Here is a 20,688-nt window from a genome sequence, read left to right on the forward strand (position 1 = left end):
AAAGCCAGGGTCTCCAGGTTCTAAATCCCACAGTCTTTCTATTATTCTATCTGGCTTCTTAACACCCACATTTTTTCTATCTTGTATCTGAAATAACTTGCTACAGAATAGCTTTAATAGAAGCAACAGTCCTAATATCCACTCTCTGGCAAGCGTCAGATTACAAAGACCGTTGATTGTAAAGCCCAGTCTAAGAAGTCTGGATTTTATCCTGCAATGAGTCTGGCTCTAAATTATACATCAACCTTTTAAACATGCTACACAAAAACAGCTACTGAGATGGTCTAACACAGCTTACTTTTTTATAAAAGGGTTACAGTTGAATGGAAAAAAATAATAATCTGATTTTCATTTTATATTTGTACCACATTTGTATTTTTAAGTTTTTCACTCTTAACTTGGAAAAAAATATGAAGAACTAGCTAGTAAATATACCAGCATTAAAGCTGACTATACAGAATACTGTGCCATTAGTTTTTAAATAGCCCCAAAAAAGTTCCCGAGAGCCAAAACATTTAAAAACATAATCTCTGAAGCTAACCTCACAAGTTATATTATATAGAACTATATTTTCAAATACAGACAAGACTCCAACTTATATGGCCATTGTTCCAAAAGTTCTATGCTGGATATTTAATAATTTTCCCCATACAAACAACGTAACAAAAGATGGCTAAGATCCCAGACCAGGGCACAAAGTCATATTTAACTCGTAATATACTTGAAAGATTTGAATGACAAGACCAGCTCAATAAGAAGCACAGAATTTAGGGGTAAGAATAGACCTTAGAGATCACCTCGACCGAGTCCAGGAAGGACAAATAGGTTCAATCACGTCAATCCTCACACACACGGCCTGGAATGCCGACCTCAGGTTCAAGAGGTGTAAGTAGTGTGCTCGAACTGATAATATGGGACTTTCATTAACACAATCAATACTGAATGCCAATGATATTGTAACACCCCAGGGATAGAGCAAGACACAAAAAGCAATCAATGTTTCTTATTTTGTTGTGGGTTTTTTTTTTTTTCCTTTTTATTTATTTATTTGAGAGAGCGAGAGAGCACAGCAGGGAAAGCAGTGGAGGGAGAGGGAGAAGCAGACTCCCCACGGAGCAGGGAGCCCGATGCGGGACTTGATCCCAGGACTCGGATCCCGACCTGAGCAGACGGCAGACGCTTACCTGCCTGAGCCACCCACGCCCTGTTTCTTGTTTTGTATTCGGAAGAAATACAAAGGTTTTTGGAGAAATTCTGTACCTTACTTGTTCATTCAACAAGTATCTGAGTGCCAACAATATGCCAGCGTTCTAAGGCACTGAATATAAAACAGTCGAAAATTTCTGTTCTGAAGACAAAGCAGATGGAAGCCACAGGTGGGTATTTACAAGAAAGGGCAATGTAAAGAGGCCACAAAAAAAGTGGGAATCGGAGGAACTTTAAGAAACCCACACCCATAAACAAATGGTGAAAAGTTCATTTGTGGGGGCGCCTGGCTGGCTCAGTCAGTAGAGCATGCGACTTTTGATCTCAGGGGTTTGAGTTCAAGTCCCACATTGGGCACAGAGCTTACTTAAAAAAAAAAAGAGTTCATCTGTGTACTACCTGGCTGCTATATATATATATATATATCTCACTAACATGTGGCTAACCAGACTGGAAAATAAAGGGGAATCTCTAGGAATAAAGAAAATATTACATTTCAATTAAACTTATTCTAAAACTATGAATTCTTAAAATCTTTAAAACCGATTTTTATAAAGCAAAGAGCAGAACAGAAAAAAATCAAACACAATCAAATATAGCCAAACTGCCAATGTCTATATTAGTTTTATCATTAAAAAAATTAATCATCCACAAAAAGTAACAAGTCTTACCTGTCAAATCAATTTGTAATTTGCTGATGTCTTTAGCAATGTTGAACTGATCTTTTGCTTTTGTATATTCATAATAATATAAAAATATATATGCACACTCCAGATGGAACTGAATAGACAAATAGTGACCGGAAGCACCAACAAACAGATCCTCTAGTTTCATCACTGCAAGACATAAGATGAAACATTAAAAACTATGATGAAAATGAAAATCTATGATTAAGTAAAATGAGCAAATAAGTCAAATGTTGAGTCCACGGTACGTGAAGCATATATATTGCATAGTCCCTGCGCTTAAAGAATTTTAAACCTGGAAGATGAGGAACACAAGTACAATCGCCATTCAAGCCAGCATTCTCTGAGCACTCACATGTTCCAAGCACAAAGCTAAGGACATTACATACATCCCTCCTTTATTCCACACAATAATCCTAGGAAACGCAATTCATTAACCTGCTCTAATTTTAGAGCGCTTGTCTTAATTGTGCTATTAAAAACTATGGCGATACAAGGTGAAGATGCGAAGTACCAAATGAACCTACAAAGAGTTAAACACTACAAAAAATCTAATGCAGAGGTCAGTTTACAGCTTCCCTCATAAAGAATGTAAAAGTCTTCCTTTCAGAGGAGAAAGAGATACACAAAGATAAATATGACCATATGAATATCAAATATAGAATGAATATTGGTTTAGCAGTCAGATTCTGATTTCTCTAAATACCTGAGTTGAAAAGACAGGAGGATATTAACCTAACACAGTCTGAAATGAAATGATTGTCAAAATTAATTATATGTAATATGTAAGGCTAGGTAACGCACACCAAGCTGCAGGGGACGTCTACAGGTCCACCCGGTCCATACCTCTAATTATCCCTGACAAACTGTCTCTCACAAAAGCTTCTAGTAATGGGTGAGTCAGCATTTCACACAGCAGTCCACAAGAATTATTGCATAATGTGAGACTAACATAATACTGTACGTTAATTACACTGCAATTAAAAAGGAATTTTAAAAGACGTGAAAGAACTAATGCATAATAAATGAATAGAAAACGCACTTCCAGTGTCCCAAGATGGGAGAATCCGTTCTCTGCCATTCAAGCTGAAAGGGAAGGGAGACACACTGAATGCCTGCTCTGCCTGGCACGACGTATTTTACACATTGGGTTATCATTCTCACAACGATGTCTTTGAGGTTGACACTATCCCCATCTGATTCATTAGAAACTTGAATTCAGACAGCTTACCGACTAGTCACCTCAGCTGTTAAGTGGCAAAGCCAGAATCTGAATCGATGCTTACTGGGAAAATGGGGCTGAGGAAGGAGTTGGCAGAGGAAGAATACGTGTGTAGAAGTGACACTACACAACCCAATCCCCTTCATCACCCGGCTATCCGACAGAAACACTTACAGCTATGAAATAGATATCCTTTACTTTCGTCTGAACTGAAATTAAAATGAGTCTGAAAAAGAAAGCGCTTTTCTTGGACACCTGGTGGTTCAGTCAGTTAAGTATCCAACTCTTGATTCCAGCTCGGGTCTTGATCTAGGGTCATGAGTTCAAGCCTCACATTGGGCTCCATGCTAGGCAAGGAGCCTACTTAAAAAAAGAAAAAAAAAAGGTGTTTTTCTATATACTGTCAGCTCTTTAAGGAGATTCTCTGGACTCAGAATAAGTCAAGATGGACACGTCTTACTTCAAAAGCAGACAGGTATCTAAACATGAACTTCTCACAATGAAACGCCTTCAGTAGATCTCCTCCACATAAACCAAACTCAAGAAAAGCTAGAACTGATAATATTCAGTGCTCTTAGTGCTTTTATTTAACCTTCTTTCCCTTTGACTGCTCATTACGCCTGAGTGTCTAGCCATGTTTCTCAGAAATACAGTAACCTTCAATCATGTTAGCACGGTTCTCAAGTGACAGGATTCTTCTTAGTTGTTGATGACAGTAAAGTAAACTTCCCAAAAGGTTCTGGATACAAACATACATCAAGGGATGTGAAACTTGGCCAAGGTTTTTTAAAATCTCTCAATGAACACAGAAGGGCTGTTTCTGCATTTAAGTAGACTTCTGATGTGATAGCTCAGATAAGCCTAGGGAAGGCTATCTAACTTAAACTGTCCTAGTAACACATAAAAAAGTCCCATAAATCCTCAAAGTTGGTTCTCTGTGTCTATCTCCCCTCCTACGTACCTATCTGCATGGGTCTGTGTGTGTATGTGTTATAATTGGCTTTGAGCTGGCACTTATTTCTTCTACATTTTATGTGTTCAGAGTTCAAAGATTATTAAATAAAATACGAAGATAAGTCCTGATTTTTTTTTAAGAATTAATTTAATCTTTAAATTTCAACAGCATGTCAAATTACTTTTCCAATAAAAACGCCTTTAAAAACCTGGATTTAGGGGCACCTAAATCCACCTGGGTGGCTGAGTCGGTTAAGCATCTGACCCTTGGTTTCAGCTTAGGTCCTGATCTCAGGAGTGAGATCAAGCCTCACATCGGGCTCCACGCTTGGTGCAGAATCACTTGAGATTCTCTCTCCCTCTCCCCCCTCACTGATTCTCTCTCTCTCTAAAATAAATAAATAAATCTTATGGGGCGCCTGGGTGGCACAGCAGTTAAGCGTCTGCCTTCGGCTCAGGGCGTGATCCCGGCGTTATGGGATCGAGCCCCACATCAGGCTCCTCCGCTATGAGCCTGCTTCTTCCTCTCCCACTCCCCCTGCTTGTGTTCCCTCTCTCGCTTGCTGTCTCTATCTCTGTCGAATAAATAAAATCTTTAAAAATCAATCAATCAATCAATCAATCTTTTTTAAAAGTCTGGATTTAAAACGTTTAATACATAGTACAGGCCAGATAGGGCCCCAGGCACCCACTGGAGCCCATGGCTACAGCACTGAAGCCCTGGTGAGCGTGATAAGGGGAAGCCCTTTATTTATGTTTTTTCAAGATTTTATTCATGGCGCACCTGGGTGGCTCAGTCAGTTAAGCGTCTACCTTTACCTGAGGTCATGATCCCAGGATCCTGGGATCCAGCCCTGGGTGGGGCTCCCTGCTCAGTGGAGAGTCTGTTTCTCCCTCTCCCCCCACTCATGCTCTCTCTTTCTCTCTCTCAAATAAATGAAAGCTTAAAAAAATAAGATTTCATTCAAGTATTTATTTGAGATAGAGTGCACACACACATGCACAGGGCAGGGGGAGGCGGTGGAGACAAGGGGGAGGGACAGGGACAAGCTGACTCCGCGCTGAGCGTGGAGCCCAAAGTGGGGCTCAATCTCTCGACCCTGAGATCATTACCTGAGCCCAAACCAAGAGTCCTACACTTCAGCAACTGCGCCCCCCAGGTGCCGCTAGGGGAAGCCCTTTAAGCGCCTAGGAATTTTAGATGCTGAAAACATTCCCTATGCATGGGATTCAATGTTACATGGTTCATTAGGACCTGCTGTGGCTGGCCTTGGACATTTTTTGTTAACTAGTAGATTTAGATCATGTGATGTTGGAGTAGGAGGATTAACGTTGGTGACTTTAGGATGCAGGCTCCATCATAGGTATAATTACGCAAAGCTAAAAATCCAGGGAAGAACTGCCAGAGAAGGAATTAAAAATAAGATTTTATATGAAAGTACTCATGTTGATCCTGAAAGAAAACAAACCAAAGGCAACAGCAGCAAATGAGCAGAGCCTCAAGCACAGAAAACCCAAGCACAATTCATCGGAGTCAGTGTGAACAAAGCCGACATCAACTGTATTAAATGCTGTATGTACCAAAAGGCTTTCAATCAAGTAAATAAAGTCTGTGTAAAAATAAGTAAATAAATAATTAAATAAAATGTGTAATGTATTTTTATGTTAACAACTGTGCTGAGAACAAAGGAATCCACAGAGAACAAAAACTAAATGAAAACTGAACCTCAGGAATTAAGCATGTACTGACTCCATATCCTGCCCTAAAGCTAACTACCACAGCTTAGGGACCTGAGAATTTCATTTTTATGGCTGCAAAAAACACCAAAGACAAAAGACGAGGAGGCCTGGACCACCCAGAGTAGCCAATCTAGCACGAGACTCCATTTGAAGCTGAAACCCAAAGAACTGTATCTTCACTGAAGGTTAAAAGGAGGTAAGTCTGCCGTGCAGAAGAGGTCAGCAAGAAAAATGACACTAGAAGAAGGTGGAAAATATATCCTAAGAATTCATAATCATAAGCCAGCCTTCACAGATTTGTGACATCATGTCAAAACAGGAAAGTGTTAGCCAACTCAAACTCATTTCCTCTAAAAAAACCAAAAAAACAAAAACAACTTCTTTCCTCCCTGATCTCCATACTTCTCAAGCTGATTTCCTACTGCTGTCCCTCCAATGTTCCATCCTTCTCCTGCTTCTCTCCCCTTCTCAATGGTTTCCCCCTATTCCATCCTATGACTTTTTTTTTATGTTTTTTTATTATATTATGTTAGTCACCATACAGTACATCCCTGGTTTTTGATGTAAAGTTCGATGATTCATTAGTTGCGTATAACACCCAGTGCACCATGCAATACGTGCCCTTCTTACTACCCATCACCAGCCTATCCCATTCCTCCACCCCCTCCCATCCTATGACTTTTAATCAACATCTATTGAATTATTATAGATGCTTAGAATTGTGCTAGATCCTACAACAAGGTTTAAGCCCTGATCTTCCCTAATGAGAGGATGGGGGAGAAGAAGAGCTTAGAAGAGAAGACACATAATCATTATTCAATACACTGTTAATGTGATACGAGATTGTGTGACCATAAGTACCAAAGAGGGGAAATCCGTAAGGCTGGGATAGTTGAACAAAAGTTTTCAGAAGGACAGGCCTTGAAAGATGGGTAGAAATTTGGCTCCAATTCACTTCTAGACCATAAGGCTCACAAAAGAAGGTTCCGCACGGCTCCTGTTCACTGCTGTATGTGCACCACCTATCACTGCTGGTGCTCAACAAATATCCCAGGACTGCACAAGTACTCAAAAACCCTTTGATGGCTACTATCAAGATAAAGTCCAATGTCCCGGTGACCTAGCTCCTACCTACCTGTTCGACCTCATCACCTGACATCCCACCCACCCTCACTCTACTCTGGCTATTTGAAACTACCGGAATTCCCAAATGCACAGAGACGTTTCAAGTCTCTGTCTCCTTTTGTACATGTTATATGCCCTTTCCAACTTCACCCAATAAATTCTTACTCATTCTTCAAGAGTCCGTTCAAGCATGAGGCACTCTGTGAAGCCTTCTCTGATCTCTCAGGTTTAGACTAACCACATCCTTTGCTTCACTCCTTCCTCTTTATGCCCTTGTTTCTACTTGTATTTTTGCCCCTGCCTACTGCATTCATTGATATCCCTAGCACCTAGCACAGGGACTGAAACAGAGCAAGCATTCCAAAAACAATTTTTATTAAATACGAAATTGGGTACAAAATATAAAGTCAAAGGTAAAACTGGAAATCATTAAAGGCTATCCTAATCAAAAAAAGGTGACATGATGAAATTGGTGTCTAGAAAAAGTACCTCATACAGTACTGATGAGGGAGAAGGAACAAAGGCCAAGAAAGAGCCTGTAAGTCAGGTGCAAGCCTTCAGATGTGGAGTGATAGTGATGGCGGCCTTACGTAACTGGGGCGCTGGTCATACAGAAGGAGAGACCTACCCAGTCACTGTCCGCTGCTCAACAGCAGTCCTGTCCGATAGAACTTTCTCTGATGATGTACGTATTCTCTAGCTGCACTGTCCAAATTGTAGCCGTTGGCTACACATGGCTTTGGAGCACTTCAAATGTGGCTAGTGAAACTAAGGAACTGAATTTTTTATCTCATTTATGTTACTTTATTTAAATTCAAATAGTCACAGATAGCTAGTGGCTACTATATCGGGCAGCCCAGCTCTCCGGCTAGCAGTTGTCAGTGATAAAATCACAGCTTTTTTTAATTAATAAAAGGAAGCACTTGCAGCAATTATGGATCCTAACAATGGAATGCATTCTCTCTCAAAGTAATTTCGGAAAGTGCCCAAGGAAAGAGGAAATAACTCTTTTGGATACAATCTTCCAATGGATTCCAGCATTAGGATGAGTGGAAAGCTGGCCTAAGAAGAATCACATTATTCTATACCTGGAAAGGATTCAACGATCATTGTACACGGAAAGAATCCCTGGTTTGGAAGTCAGATGAGTTGCCTAAGGTCACACAGGGAGCCAGTGACAGAGTAGAAACTAAAAGCCAGATCTTAAAACACCATGTTCTGTTAACTGTCTTGATTGTGATCAGTTCAGAGGTGTATACATTTATAAAACGTCATCAACTGCACACTTTAAAATATGAGTAAATACTGCAGGTTAACTATACTTCAAAAAAGCTGTTTAAACACACACACACACACACACACACACACACACACACACACTATATGCATCACCCCACCACCCTCTGTCAACTCTTCAGCTCTATCCCATACAGTTATTGTGAGGAATAAACTAGTTAATGTATTGAAAGATGCAGGACAGTGCTTGGCATGGGGCTAGCACTATAGAAACATGAACTGCATTATCGTTATTAGATATCAGAATTCTGCCCTACTGACCAGTTGCAGAAATGTAATGGAAAGAAGAGTGGGCAGGATTTGGAGTTACAAACTCTAGATCACAGGTCTGGCTCTTGGGTAATCTGAGTCTCAGTTCTTTGTAAAATGAGTTAGTTAGTGGAACAAAATAATCTCTAAAGGGCCTTTCCAAACTAAAGATTTTGGACATGGCCTAGGATAAGAGTTGTAGGAATGGAAAAGGAGGCACATGGGACCCTTAGGGAAGAACTGATAAGATTAAGAACTGGCCAGATGCACAGTATGATGGAAAACAATGAGTCAACTATGAACACACGGTTTTGAGCTTTGGATGACTCAAGGTTTAAATAAAGAGAGGAGCATGTCAACCTAGTAGACGCATATTTATTATTTTAATAAATCAGTAGGTTCTCCATGGAAATGAATATTCATGACCTTCTGGATGCAAATGTCACCTAGTGCATTTAAAATGTATGCTAAAACCAAAATCCTTTTTTTTTTTTTTAAGATTTTATTTATTTATTCTACAGAGATAGAGACAGCCAGCGAGAGAGGGAACACAAGCAGGGGGAATGGCAGAGGAAGAAGCAGGCTCATAGCGGAGGAGCCTGATGTGGGGCTCGATCCCAGAACGCCGGGATCGCCCTGAGCCGAAGGCAGACGCTTAACCACTGTGCCACCCAGGCGCCCCCCAAAATCCCTTCTTATAAGATTATTTTAATGCTACATTAAAGTGAAATCCCTACAGATAATTATAATTAATCATATCCAGAATATTTAATAACATTCATTCTAAAGTATCAATTAAAAAAAAAAATCAGTGCGCTCATCAGTCACCAAGAGACTAATCTCTTGATCAGCTCTTTTTACATGGAAACAATCTAACCTAGAATCACAGAGTTGCCTGTAGATGTTACAGCAGAACTCTCGGACAAAGCATTTCGACCTGTCTTCCCTCAGACAGACTTCTTCATAAGCTCATCTTCAAACAGCGACACTGCAATATTACATTTCATGCACTACATGAAATGCATTTGCAGTATCGGCTCCCACAGTAAATGGCTGTGTGTGCCCCTAAGCAGTCTTTTAGAGAATCGTGGTTTCATTGGCGTGACATCCAAAAGAGTGCCTCAATCACACTGAGAAGCGCAGTCTGCAAGACTCTAACTTACTCCTTTCATAGATGTGATCAGTCCAGCAAAGTTATGCTGACATTCTGATGGGCTCTATTCCATTACATTGTACTGATGTCACATTCCTGGACAAAAATATAAAGATCGCAGTTGTTCATGAAATCCTCACTTTTGCTTCATGGACTAAAAAAAATCCTGCCAACTTTTTCATGATCCTTCAAGGGCAACATTTCAAATATAATATCCTTCTCTGGACACTGAGCAATATTTCAGCTATAACTGACTGCTTGGTCAACATTTGGGCCCAATCCCAGAATAAAACATTTTTTAAAATAAGACTTTATGAAATGTTGCAGTTTAAGACTATCTGCAGACCTACCTAAACATAGCCAAAATGGACCAATTTATGACTAGATAAAATGAAAAATGTCGTTGATTAGCCTAGAACAGCAACATAAAAAATGCTTAGTTGTAAGCAAAGCAAATGATATGCTGAAATATATTGCCGAAAAGAATCAAGACCACTTGGGGAATGAGTCACTTAAGCGTCATATTTTCCAGATCTTAGTTAACTCTTTCTGTTTGGAAACTTAATTTTACCCCATAGAATAGAATTCTCTCTAAAGCACACCATATTGTTCTTCCCTTTTAAAATGGCACTTAAAGATTATTTTTTTCTTTTCTTCATAATCAATTATAAACATTAGTCACTGAAATGTGGTAAAAATGCCATACATACTCTTGCTATGTGAAAGGAGTATGGGCTTTGGAAACACACACACCAGAGGTCAAACCCCTTCTCTGTAACTCAGAAGTTCGTTGAAGTTCGTTACCAAGCCCAAGTTCATCTGTAAGTGCTTCTTCACTACAAGAGAATCTGTTTTTGTTTTGCTTTGTGTTGCAACTTTTGCTAAGAATAATCATTCCAAAAGCCCAGGGAAACCAAGTGTCAAGGTACCCAAGATTTTTCCTCTTCAAAATGCTTCCCTAGGAAATGTGAAAGGCATCTGTAACAAAGGCAGTGGGGGGCACTAACAGAGGTGTGTGGTTTATACTTTAGATTTTAGGTACTTTTATATATGTATATTACATATAATAAAAAATAATATAAAATGTAAAAATGCCTCTCTACCTATTATCATCCATAGTAAAATGTATTTTCTGCCAAATGTTAAAAAACAAAGGCTTTCTTCATGTGCTCAAAGGACAGCAGATAAGTAATTTTCTACTCTGCATGTAATTTGGCACAATTTACTCCAACTGGAATCTGTTTCCTTTGAGGGTACATCTATGTAGTAACAAGCTAGACCAGAATACACTAGAGATGATGTTAGTTTATGCAGTAATAAATATTACTAAGCTAGGTAATTTGGTTGAAATTAATTTCTCAATCTTTTTTTGTTCTAAGAGAGAAATACATAAACATATGCTAATCTTAGATAAAATGAACATTTGTACATGATTCAAAAAGGGGAAGTAAGGAAAGTTAAGGATTTTTTTTAAATAAAGAAAGTTCACATTTGTTTCCAAAGAGGATTCTTAGATTAAAGAACAAAGAATATACTAAAATACTTCTAAGCAATTTGTGATAAAATCATGGTAACCTGTAGAGAACAAATCATTTTCTAAATAGGTAATATAAATGATAGTGAATACCTCTTTTAAAATTCAAAGGCAAAAAGAAATTCTATAATCTGACACCCTAATAATTTGTGATATTCCACACCCAGAAATAAAGGGGAAAAAAGAAACAACCTCAACCAGAAAGTTACTATTATTTGTCAAAAAGTAAATAAATAAACTAAAAAGGACTGCCTCAGCCGAGAAATTAGCCTGGAGCTGCATGACCTCATCCAACCAAATCTGCCCCATACCTTCCTCGATACAGTCTCCAGCAAGAGCAGAGAGCTGCGGGGAGCGCTCCTCCAGTAACTGCTGGTGAACACTCACACATCTCAAAGTCCACCACGGCAAGCTCTAGGGAAAGAAAGCACCATGTAAGCTGAAAATAAAAGACCCTCTAAAAAACATTTTTACATTAATTAAAATTAGTGTTTAGAATTTTTTTTAAATATTTTATTTATTTATTTGGCAGAGAGAGAGAGACAGCCAGCGAGAGAGGGAACACAAGCAGGGGGAGTGGGAGAGGAAGAAGCAGGCTTCCAGCCGAGGAGCCCGATGCGGGTTCAATCCCAGGACTCCGGGATCACGCCCTGAGCCAAAGGAAGATACTTAAGGACTGAGCCACCCAGGCGCCCCTAGAATTTTTTAACATCTGTGAAATTAAACTTATTCTTCAATAAACTTATCCGTCCACTGCTGTGTCCTTGGTAACAATACCCAAATCCGTTTCTCCCTCTTCCACAAGAATAACATGCCTCCTCCATCCCCTCAGAACCTATATTTTTAGCCACATGGGCTTCCTGATGCCTTTTAGAACTTAATATCTCCTTCTTTAAAATGTCTGCTGCTGTCATTATCCTCGTCCGCTGTGGCACCCCCTCAGCACCGCGATCCACACAGCAGCTCCTCCAAGAGAGCTCCAGCAAGAACCGCCAGGAGGCAGAGTGTGCAGTGGGGGGAGGGGGGAGGGCGGGATAATATTTCCCTCCTCTGAAATTCTAGCATATTATTTGTACTACATCCTTTGCAAACACATTCCCCTGCATTCATGGAGGTCAATCCTGGCTTTCAGTGTTGTCCACCATCCACCCAGTAAGATAAGAAGTCCTGTCCTGCACATCTCTATATGCTCCTCAAAGCAATATATTGCACAAACTACACTGTAAGAAATACCTTGGATTTAAATATTTCCCAAAACTAAGACAATCCCTTCCACATCCTTGTGAAACCGTCCCACGAAGCCTTCTCCCACGAGGGTTGCATACATTGGTCTCTCGCTTCTCTGAACTTCAACACTGTCCGTAGAAGTTAGCACCACATTGGATGGCTCTTGTGTTTCAAGAGTTTAACTCCACCTGACCCAAACATTTCTGAGGACAGAGACTGCACTGTCATACATCGTCTTGACTAATGCACAGTCTGAGAACACAGTAGGTTTTTCTCTATTGTCTGGTGCTGTTCTTACTTGATCACTATTAAAAAAAAAAAAAAAAAAAACGGGGTGGGGGTGCCTGGGTGGCTCAGTCAGTTAACCATCAGGTTATGATCCCAGGGTCCTGGGATCGAGTCCCACATCGGACTTTTTTTTTTTTTTTTTTTTTTGAGATTTTTATTTATTTATTTGACAGAGAGAGACAGCCAGCGAGAGAGGGAACACAAGCAGGGGGAGTGGGCGAGGAAGAAGCAGGCCTCCAATGGAGGAACCCGATGTGGGGCTCAATCCCAGAACGCCGGGACCACGCCCTGAGCCAAAGGCAGACGCTTAATGACTAAGCCACCCAGGCGCCCCCCACATCGGACTTTTTGCTCAGCGGGGAACTACTTCTCCCTCTCCTTCTGCCTACCACTCTCCCTGCTTGTGCTCTCTCTCTCTGTCAGATAAATAAATAAAATCTTTTAAAAAATAAGATAAAATAAAAAACTTGATCCTGGGACACCTGGATGGCTCAGTTGGTTAAGTGCCTGACTCTTGATTTTGGCTTAGGTCATGGATCACAGCGTTGTGACATGGAGCCCGATGATGGGCTCACACTGGGTGGTATTCTCTCTCTTCCTCTCCCTCTCCTCCCCCCCACCCTGCTCATGAGCGCTCTCTCTCTCTCTCACTCTTAAAGAAAAACACCTGGGGCACCTGGGTGGCTCAGTCGGTTAAGCATCCAACTCTTGGTTTCATCCCAGGTCATGATGTCAGGGTTGTGAGATGGAGGCCCACGTTGGGTTCCACGCTCAGTGCAGACTCTGTTTGAGAATCTCTCTCTCCCTTTCCCTCTGCCCTTCCTCCCGCTCACCTGCGATCTCTATCTCTAAATAAAAATAAATAAAATGTTTTTTTAAAAAAACTTGATCCTTATTTAAAAAACAAAACAAAACAGCAATGAGCCAATACAGAAGCACATACAGTAAAGAGCAAGTCTCTCTTCTGCTACCTCAGTGCCATTCTCCTCCCCCAGAAAAATCCATAACTGCTGCCAGCAACAAGCCACTCAGGTTTGGCAGCATACTCTTGCCTTTTCTAGGCACAGGAATTTAGAGCCAGTCAAAGAGACTGCCCTTTTAGGAAAACATACATCAGGGGTGCCTGGGAGGCTCGGCCAGTCAAGCATCTCACTCTTGGTTTCGGCTCAAGTCATCATCTCAGGGTCGTGGGAGCAAGCCCCACGTAAGGCTCCCCACTCAGCAGAGAGACTGCTTCCTCTCTCTCTCTCTGCCCCTCCCCCAACTCATGCACTCTCTCAAATAAATACATAAATCTTTAAAAAAAAAAAAGAAGAAAACACGTAACATCAGATGCTGAACCTTTAAACATCAGATCTATACATTACCTCTTAAGCCAAAGTCTTTATCTAGGGTGAGGAGGAGTGTGAAAAAAATAGAGAAAGCATAGCCTATTTTTCTTTCGGAAAATAAAAGTGCCCCTTTCTATTTGCCAAGAACTGCTTAATAGAAAATCTGAGGCATTAATAAAAAAGAAACTTAAAGCCTTGCTCTCGTTTCTAGATCCCGTCTCCTGATTTTAGCACTTATTACAGAATGTTCTGATTAGAAAGTCATGTTAGTTAATAACCTCCTAGAAGGCAGGAAGCATAAGTGTACTAAAAAGGCACCCAAAAAAAATTTGCCAGCTAATTCCATTTTGGGTTTTTTTTTCCCACTTATTATCCTCTTTTTTTTTTTTTTTTAATTTATTTCTCCTCATTTTAAAGATGAAGGAAGGGAGACTCAGAGGCCAGAGTCAGAGACTGGTTCAGATTGTGATTAAGCAGTGGAATCAGAACATAGATGCAGATTTTTTTTTTTAACTCTAAATCCTATGCATTTACAGTTTTGTAATGCTGATGAGAGTTTGGGCTCTTAAAATCCACTTTGTTATATAAATTGGAGATAAATAAATAACTGTATCCCACTCTCATTTTTCAGAGGAAAAAAATGGGGCCTAAAGATGTAAGGTGATATGAATAAGGCTCAAAAAACGATTCCTAACATAAGGTCTCTAGTAAATTAACCCACTCGATCCTAAACCTGAACATAACCATAACCTTAACCCTATCCTTGGCCATTTCTCTAACCCTGAGCTAAAATTTCATCTTTACACAACAACCTTAAAAATAGTTCCCTAAAGAACAATGAAGTTTTCTGCATTGAATCAATTTTGGGGACAGTTGGTAGAATATCTTCTCAGAGAAAATAATCACATTCCTAATAGAAAACTGACTTAGGACTTCAGATTGCTTAAGTCTTTCAACACAAAATGAAAGATATTATAATAATATTTCGTAGTTTGAAATGAAATATCCAGATAGCATTAAGAAATGAGTTGTATTTTTGTTTACCCTCATTTTAGACAAGTAGTACATAACACAATCTTAGCAAAAAAAAAAAAAAAAATCAGTATGTAAATAAGTTACTATTACGGGATTTTTTCCTCCTTCTGTGCCCACGGTTCTTGGTCACATCACTTTGAAAACGAGAGGTAGAACAGGCAGAGTGGTAGGCAGCAAAGCAAGGGTTATCAAGCGATAGTGGAGGGAAAGCGCAAAGCTCCCAAAAGGGGAGAGAACCCGAGAGGGCTGCCCTTATTTCATTTTTTTTTTTAAAGATTTTATTTTTAAGTAATCTCGACACCCAACATGGGGCTTGAACTCACAACCCCAAGATCAAGAGTCACACGGTCTACCAACCAAGCCAGCCAGGCGCCTACCGCTTTTAAAATAATTATAAATAAGGAAACTGATATTCCAGAGAAATTAACTAGCATAACGTCACATAGCTATTAAGCAGCTAAGCCAGACAAACTTTGGTCTGATTTCAAAGCCAAGACTCTTTTAACTCAACATTTATGTACTACTAACATCAGCCTATATACCACAGATTAGAGGATTGGGGGAAAATCGCCTTCTTTTACAGTTCCACAGAAATACTGTAATGAACAACTTGATAACATCCTTTACAAGTAAGCCTATTCAGAGCTAACTTAAAAGGTTAAAATTAACTTGGATAAGTAGAGGACACTTCTTTCATTTTAATTTCACTTGTCAAAGAGTCATTTTTATATCATCATTTAGAAAATGACATGTTAAAGATCCAAAGAAAAAAGAACTTTCATGTTTTCACTGAAAGGCAAGATTTCAGCACAAAGCGATCCTTGCATGGTGACATCTAACAAGAAAACAGGGTTATAAGCCCAGGTCAAAAGTTGTTTAGGATCTGCCAAGCAATTCAAACACCTTGTCTCTCCAACCCTACCAAGTACGACAATCACAATGAACAGCTCACATACCTACTTGTTCTCCTAAGTTGACAGTACATATATCTTTTTGTTAAAAAATTCTTAACAGGGGCACATGGGTAGCTCAGCCAGTTAAGCGTCTGACTCTTGATTTCGGCTCAGGGCATGATCTCAGGGTCGAGGGATTGAGCCCCGTGTCGGGGTCTGTGCTCAGAGTATAGTCAGCTTGTCCCTCTCCCTCTGCCCTCCTCCCTGCTTGCATGCACTCTATCTCGAAAATAAATAAATAAATAAAAGCTTCAAAAAATAATGCTTAACATATTGCTGATGAAAGGTTTCCACCAATAAAATTTAAAACTGTCTCACTCACTCATTAATGACTCTAGTCTCACTAGAAAAAAAAATAATGCCACTTGGAAGCCCTGTGTTTTGGTAATACTTTCTTTAGAGCCAAGTACTAGTCATTCTATAAGAGAGCATTTCATTCAGATCAACTCTGGAAAATTTTTTTAATTCAAGCTAACATGGCTAAAAAATCAAAGATAAGGCCTTATGTCTACTCTGACATATTGAAACCCCTTCTAATAAAACTCCTTCTAGTAAAAACAGATTCCAATTCCTCTGGCTTTCATGGCAGTCAGTGATAAAGGCAAAACTTGCCTTCTTACCTTTCCTTTGTGTAAACTGAAATACTTAGGAAAATAAGCCCTTACACAGTACAGACCAAATCTACATTCTGCCAGTTGAAAACTGTGTTTCTCAAAATTTTTCAACCAATACTTAGAAATTGGGAGGTTTCATATAAAATTTAGATTTATTATTTCTGGTAACATGGGTCAAGTTGCCACAATTAGAACAGGAGTCAGCTAGCTATAGTCTGCAGGCCAAATGCAACCACCCTGTTTTTGTACAGCCCAAGAACCAACAGTTTGTATATATTTTTTTAAGATTTTATTTATTTTTTTGAGAGGGAGAGTGAGCGAGTGAGAGAGAGAATACAAGCAGGGGGAGGACCAGAGGGAGAGGGAGCAGCAGACTCTCTGCTAAGCAGGGAGCCCAACGCAGGACTCGAAACCAGGACCCTGGGATCATGACCTGAGCCGAAGGCAGATGCTTAACCAACTGAGCCACCCAGGTGCTCCCAGTTTGTACATTTTTAAACCACCGAAAAAAACACAAAAGAATATTTTGTGACATGTGAAAAGTATATGATTCTTCATTTATAAAGAAACAATTTAACAGGGGCCCCTGGCTGGCTCAGTCCCTGAAGCGTCAGACGCTTGATTTGGGCTCAGGTCATGATCTCAGCATCCTGAGATCAAGCCCTGTACTGAGCTCCACACTCAGCAGGGAGTCTGCTTGAGATTCTCTCTCCCCTCTGCCCCTCCCCCTGCTCACATGCACGTGTGCACGCACATGCTCTCTCTAAATAAATAAATAATCTTTAAGAAATGATGTAACAGACATTCAACTAACGCTCTACTACATCCAACCGGAATAACGAACCAAGGTAGGATGTGAGCCAGGAAACAGTAATTAAGATCCACGGGGTAAGAGTACTGAACATTTATATTCACGCACACGTACACCTACATACGGTCTATATAATCCTTTAAAAGGGGCTCAATAAAATATCATTTTGTATTAGATGAATCTCACAAAGGGAGAACGTTTTTGTTTATTTTCATCAGATTTTAAAGTGAACTACCTAAAGAAGACTTAGAAGACACAGCAGAACACTGTCAGCATCACACCTGAAGTCGGATGCTACTCAGCACAGAAGTCGGCCCTGGGGGTGACCAACGGCCTTCTTTTCCCTCCTCACCTGAAGAGCTGTCAGTTTATGTCTTACATTCACCAGAATAACTCGTGCTAACAAGAGCAGCACAGGCTTTGCAGTCAGGCTGTAGACTGATTCACCATCTAGAATAAGCAGATTGAGAACAACTGCATCCAGTCCTTTGACCTGGAAAAAAAAAAAAAAGTAAGCCAAGATGACCTAATTTAACAAAATATTAATCTTTACAGGTCTTGTAGTAACCTATTTTCCAGTTCTTTCTGCTATGAAACAAACACATCAATCTATCACACAGCAACTGGCACCGGACAGAATCCTAACATTATAAATGCCCCCGGGGACCCACGAATGCCAGCCGCCCCAACACGCGGCCACCTCGATGCTTGCACTTTAGAGGAACAGTGAAAGCAAGAAAATGCCAGCATCGAAGAGGCTTCATTCTTTATAGATTTGCTTACAACACAAGAGCACCTCAATAAAAAGCATCCCTACATTAAAGTACGTACATTAAACACACTTCACTTATGCTTCATTAGCTGGCAATGTCGTTACAAACGGGTCTGCCCCATAATTCCTAAGCCAAACAGCCGACAAGGTCTGACATATCAAATGCTGAGTGGCCATATAACCATGGACCCGTGGGAACAGAAGGCTGAAAAAAAAAGGGATGCCTTTGAAAAGTCTGCTTCTTGGCTGAAGAGATTTTCTGCAATGGACAAGGCACCTGACTTTTCTTTTCTTTCACAGAGGGAGTGGGAGAAGCAGACTCCCCGCTGAGCAGGAGCCTGATGCAGGGCTCAATCCCAGGACCCCAGGATTGTGACGTGAGCTGAAGGCAGCCACTTAACCGACTAAGCCACCCAGGTGCCCCACCTGTGTTTTCTAAGATGTGTACGGTATAATTTTGACAGCTGCCACAAAACAGACAGCAGGAATGCTTACCCACTAGGAACATGGGCTCTACTGTCACAGACACAGGATAGTGTCCTTTTTCCACCTCTTATTAGTTTGTGGGTGTAGGTACATTTTTTAACTGACGTCTCATTAATTACCAAATGAAATAACAGAACCCACTCCTTCTAGGGTTCTTGTAAGGATTAAATTAAATAATCCAAATAATGCCAGTGCCTGGCTCAATATGTTGTTAAAGTACTCAATACGGCCAAGAAAGTAATAGCTATGGGTTCATCCACTGTCCTACCTTCTTCATCGAGAAGTATAATAGAGGAATAAAGACTTGACATGAAAGAGCACCAACAAACTGCAAAGAAAGCTTACCATTATCTACACTAGGGCATAGGAATTGTCTTTAATTTCAATAATTAAGAAACTATTTTGAGGGATGCCTGGTGGCTCAGTCGGTTAAATGACTGCTTTCGGCTCAGGCCATGATCTCAGGGTCCTGGGATCAAGTCCCACATCGGGCTCCTTGCTCAGGAGGGAGCCTGCTTCTCCCTCTCCCTCTGCCTGCTGCTCCGCCTGCCTGGGCACTCTCTCCGACAAATAAATAAATAAAATCTTTAAAAATAAAAAAAAAGAAAGAAAAAGAAACTATTTTGAAGTTATTACAACTACCTCAATTTTAGAAGGAAATAGATACAAATGTTAAGTGCAGCTGAAAATGACACAGAAGTCAGTGTCTGAACAGAGATTCCAGCCTGTTTTCCAACTCCCAACCAATGTTCTTCCTACCACGCCATGCCGCCCTCCGCACAGATCTCCTCCTGCCCCTGGGCAAGGCTCAGGACTACGCCAAGCATCAGCAAGGCTGCAAAGACAGGGCCAGGATCACGTCTGCCTTCTGACTGGGACCACTACCTTACAGTGGCGTGCGAATGACACAGAGACACCAGCAGAGGCCCCACGTACAGGAGACCCTCACTGTGAGTTCAGTCCGAGACACAATGAGCCCGAGGTGTCTTGTGAGTGCTCCAAGCGGAGATGCTCAACACACCAGTGGATATATTCACTTAAGAACTTCGGGAAAGAACCTGCCTAATGTGCCCAGACTATACCGGCAGCCTCATCGAGTTCTCTTCTCATACAGAGATGTCAAAATAAAGATTTAGCCACTGTTATTGCCCAAAGTCCAAACCAAACTGGTGAAGTACAAGAAGATATGACACACCTTAAGAATCCGGGGCACTTGGGTGACTCAGTTGGTTGGGTGGCCAGCTCCTGACTTCAGCTCAGGGCGTTATCTCAGGGTCATGAGATCGAGCCCCACATCAGGCTCCGTGCTCAGCAGGGAGTCTGCTTAAGGACTCTCTCTCTCTCTCTCCTTCTCCCTCTGCCCCTGCCCTGCTCGCTCGCTCTCTCTCTCTCTCAAATAAATAAATCTTAAAAAAAAAAAAAAAAAAAACCACCCATGGTCTAATCACTTTAAATGAGAAACACATCTAACTGTTCTAGCACAATTTAGAGCATTCTCTTCTAAATGAAATCCCTAGAGATGAAGTAACAAGTAATTTAGTCTACAAAAAAATTACACAAAGAGATAGCCCATGGTACACCACCTGGGTATCATTACCTCTGATACTGAAAGCCAGGGCTTGGTTACTAAACTTCCTACTCTTCAGTTCAAAATTCTCTGGAGACGGGTGCCACCTGGATGGCTGAGTACGTTAAGCGTCTGTTTCCTCATTTCAGCTCAGGTCATGATCTCAAGGTCGTGACATGGAGCCCTGCTGTCTGACTCCACACTCAGTGGGGAGTCTGCTTAGGCTTCTGTCTGTCCCGCTCACTCTGCCCCTCCCCCAGTCACACGTGTGCACACGCTCTCTCTCTCAAAGGTATAAATAATATCTTTTAAAAAAATTATCTGGAGATGGTATCAAGGCAAATAATAAATAAACAAGTGAATGTATGAATAGCCAAATAAATACGCTTCTCTTCCCAGTGCTACCTTGCATCATCATGAAAAAATGAAATGCTTTTCT

The 20,688-nt window shown here is 40.6% G+C and overlaps 1 protein-coding gene across 2 annotated transcripts in view; it reads right to left on the reverse strand.

Annotated features, from left to right (window-relative positions):
- TTC27 (tetratricopeptide repeat domain 27) overlaps nucleotides 1-20,688 on the reverse strand; it is a 174,465-nt gene that overhangs the window by 148,063 nt on the left and 5,714 nt on the right. For both annotated transcript variants that reach the window (XM_087863743.1, XM_045809106.2), the window contains exons 4-6: nucleotides 17,777-17,917; nucleotides 11,477-11,579; nucleotides 1,878-2,042 (exon numbers count right to left, since the gene is read on the reverse strand). In XM_087863743.1, coding sequence (XP_087719869.1) covers nucleotides 1,878-2,042; nucleotides 11,477-11,579; nucleotides 17,777-17,917 — 409 coding nt within the window. The remainder of the gene's footprint in view (nucleotides 1-1,877; nucleotides 2,043-11,476; nucleotides 11,580-17,776; nucleotides 17,918-20,688) is intronic.

Source organism: Ursus americanus, chromosome 7 (assembly GCF_024610735.1).
Source record: "Ursus americanus isolate L20-20 chromosome 7, mUrsAme1.1.p, whole genome shotgun sequence".
Classification (NCBI taxonomy): Eukaryota; Metazoa; Chordata; class Mammalia; order Carnivora; family Ursidae; genus Ursus; species Ursus americanus.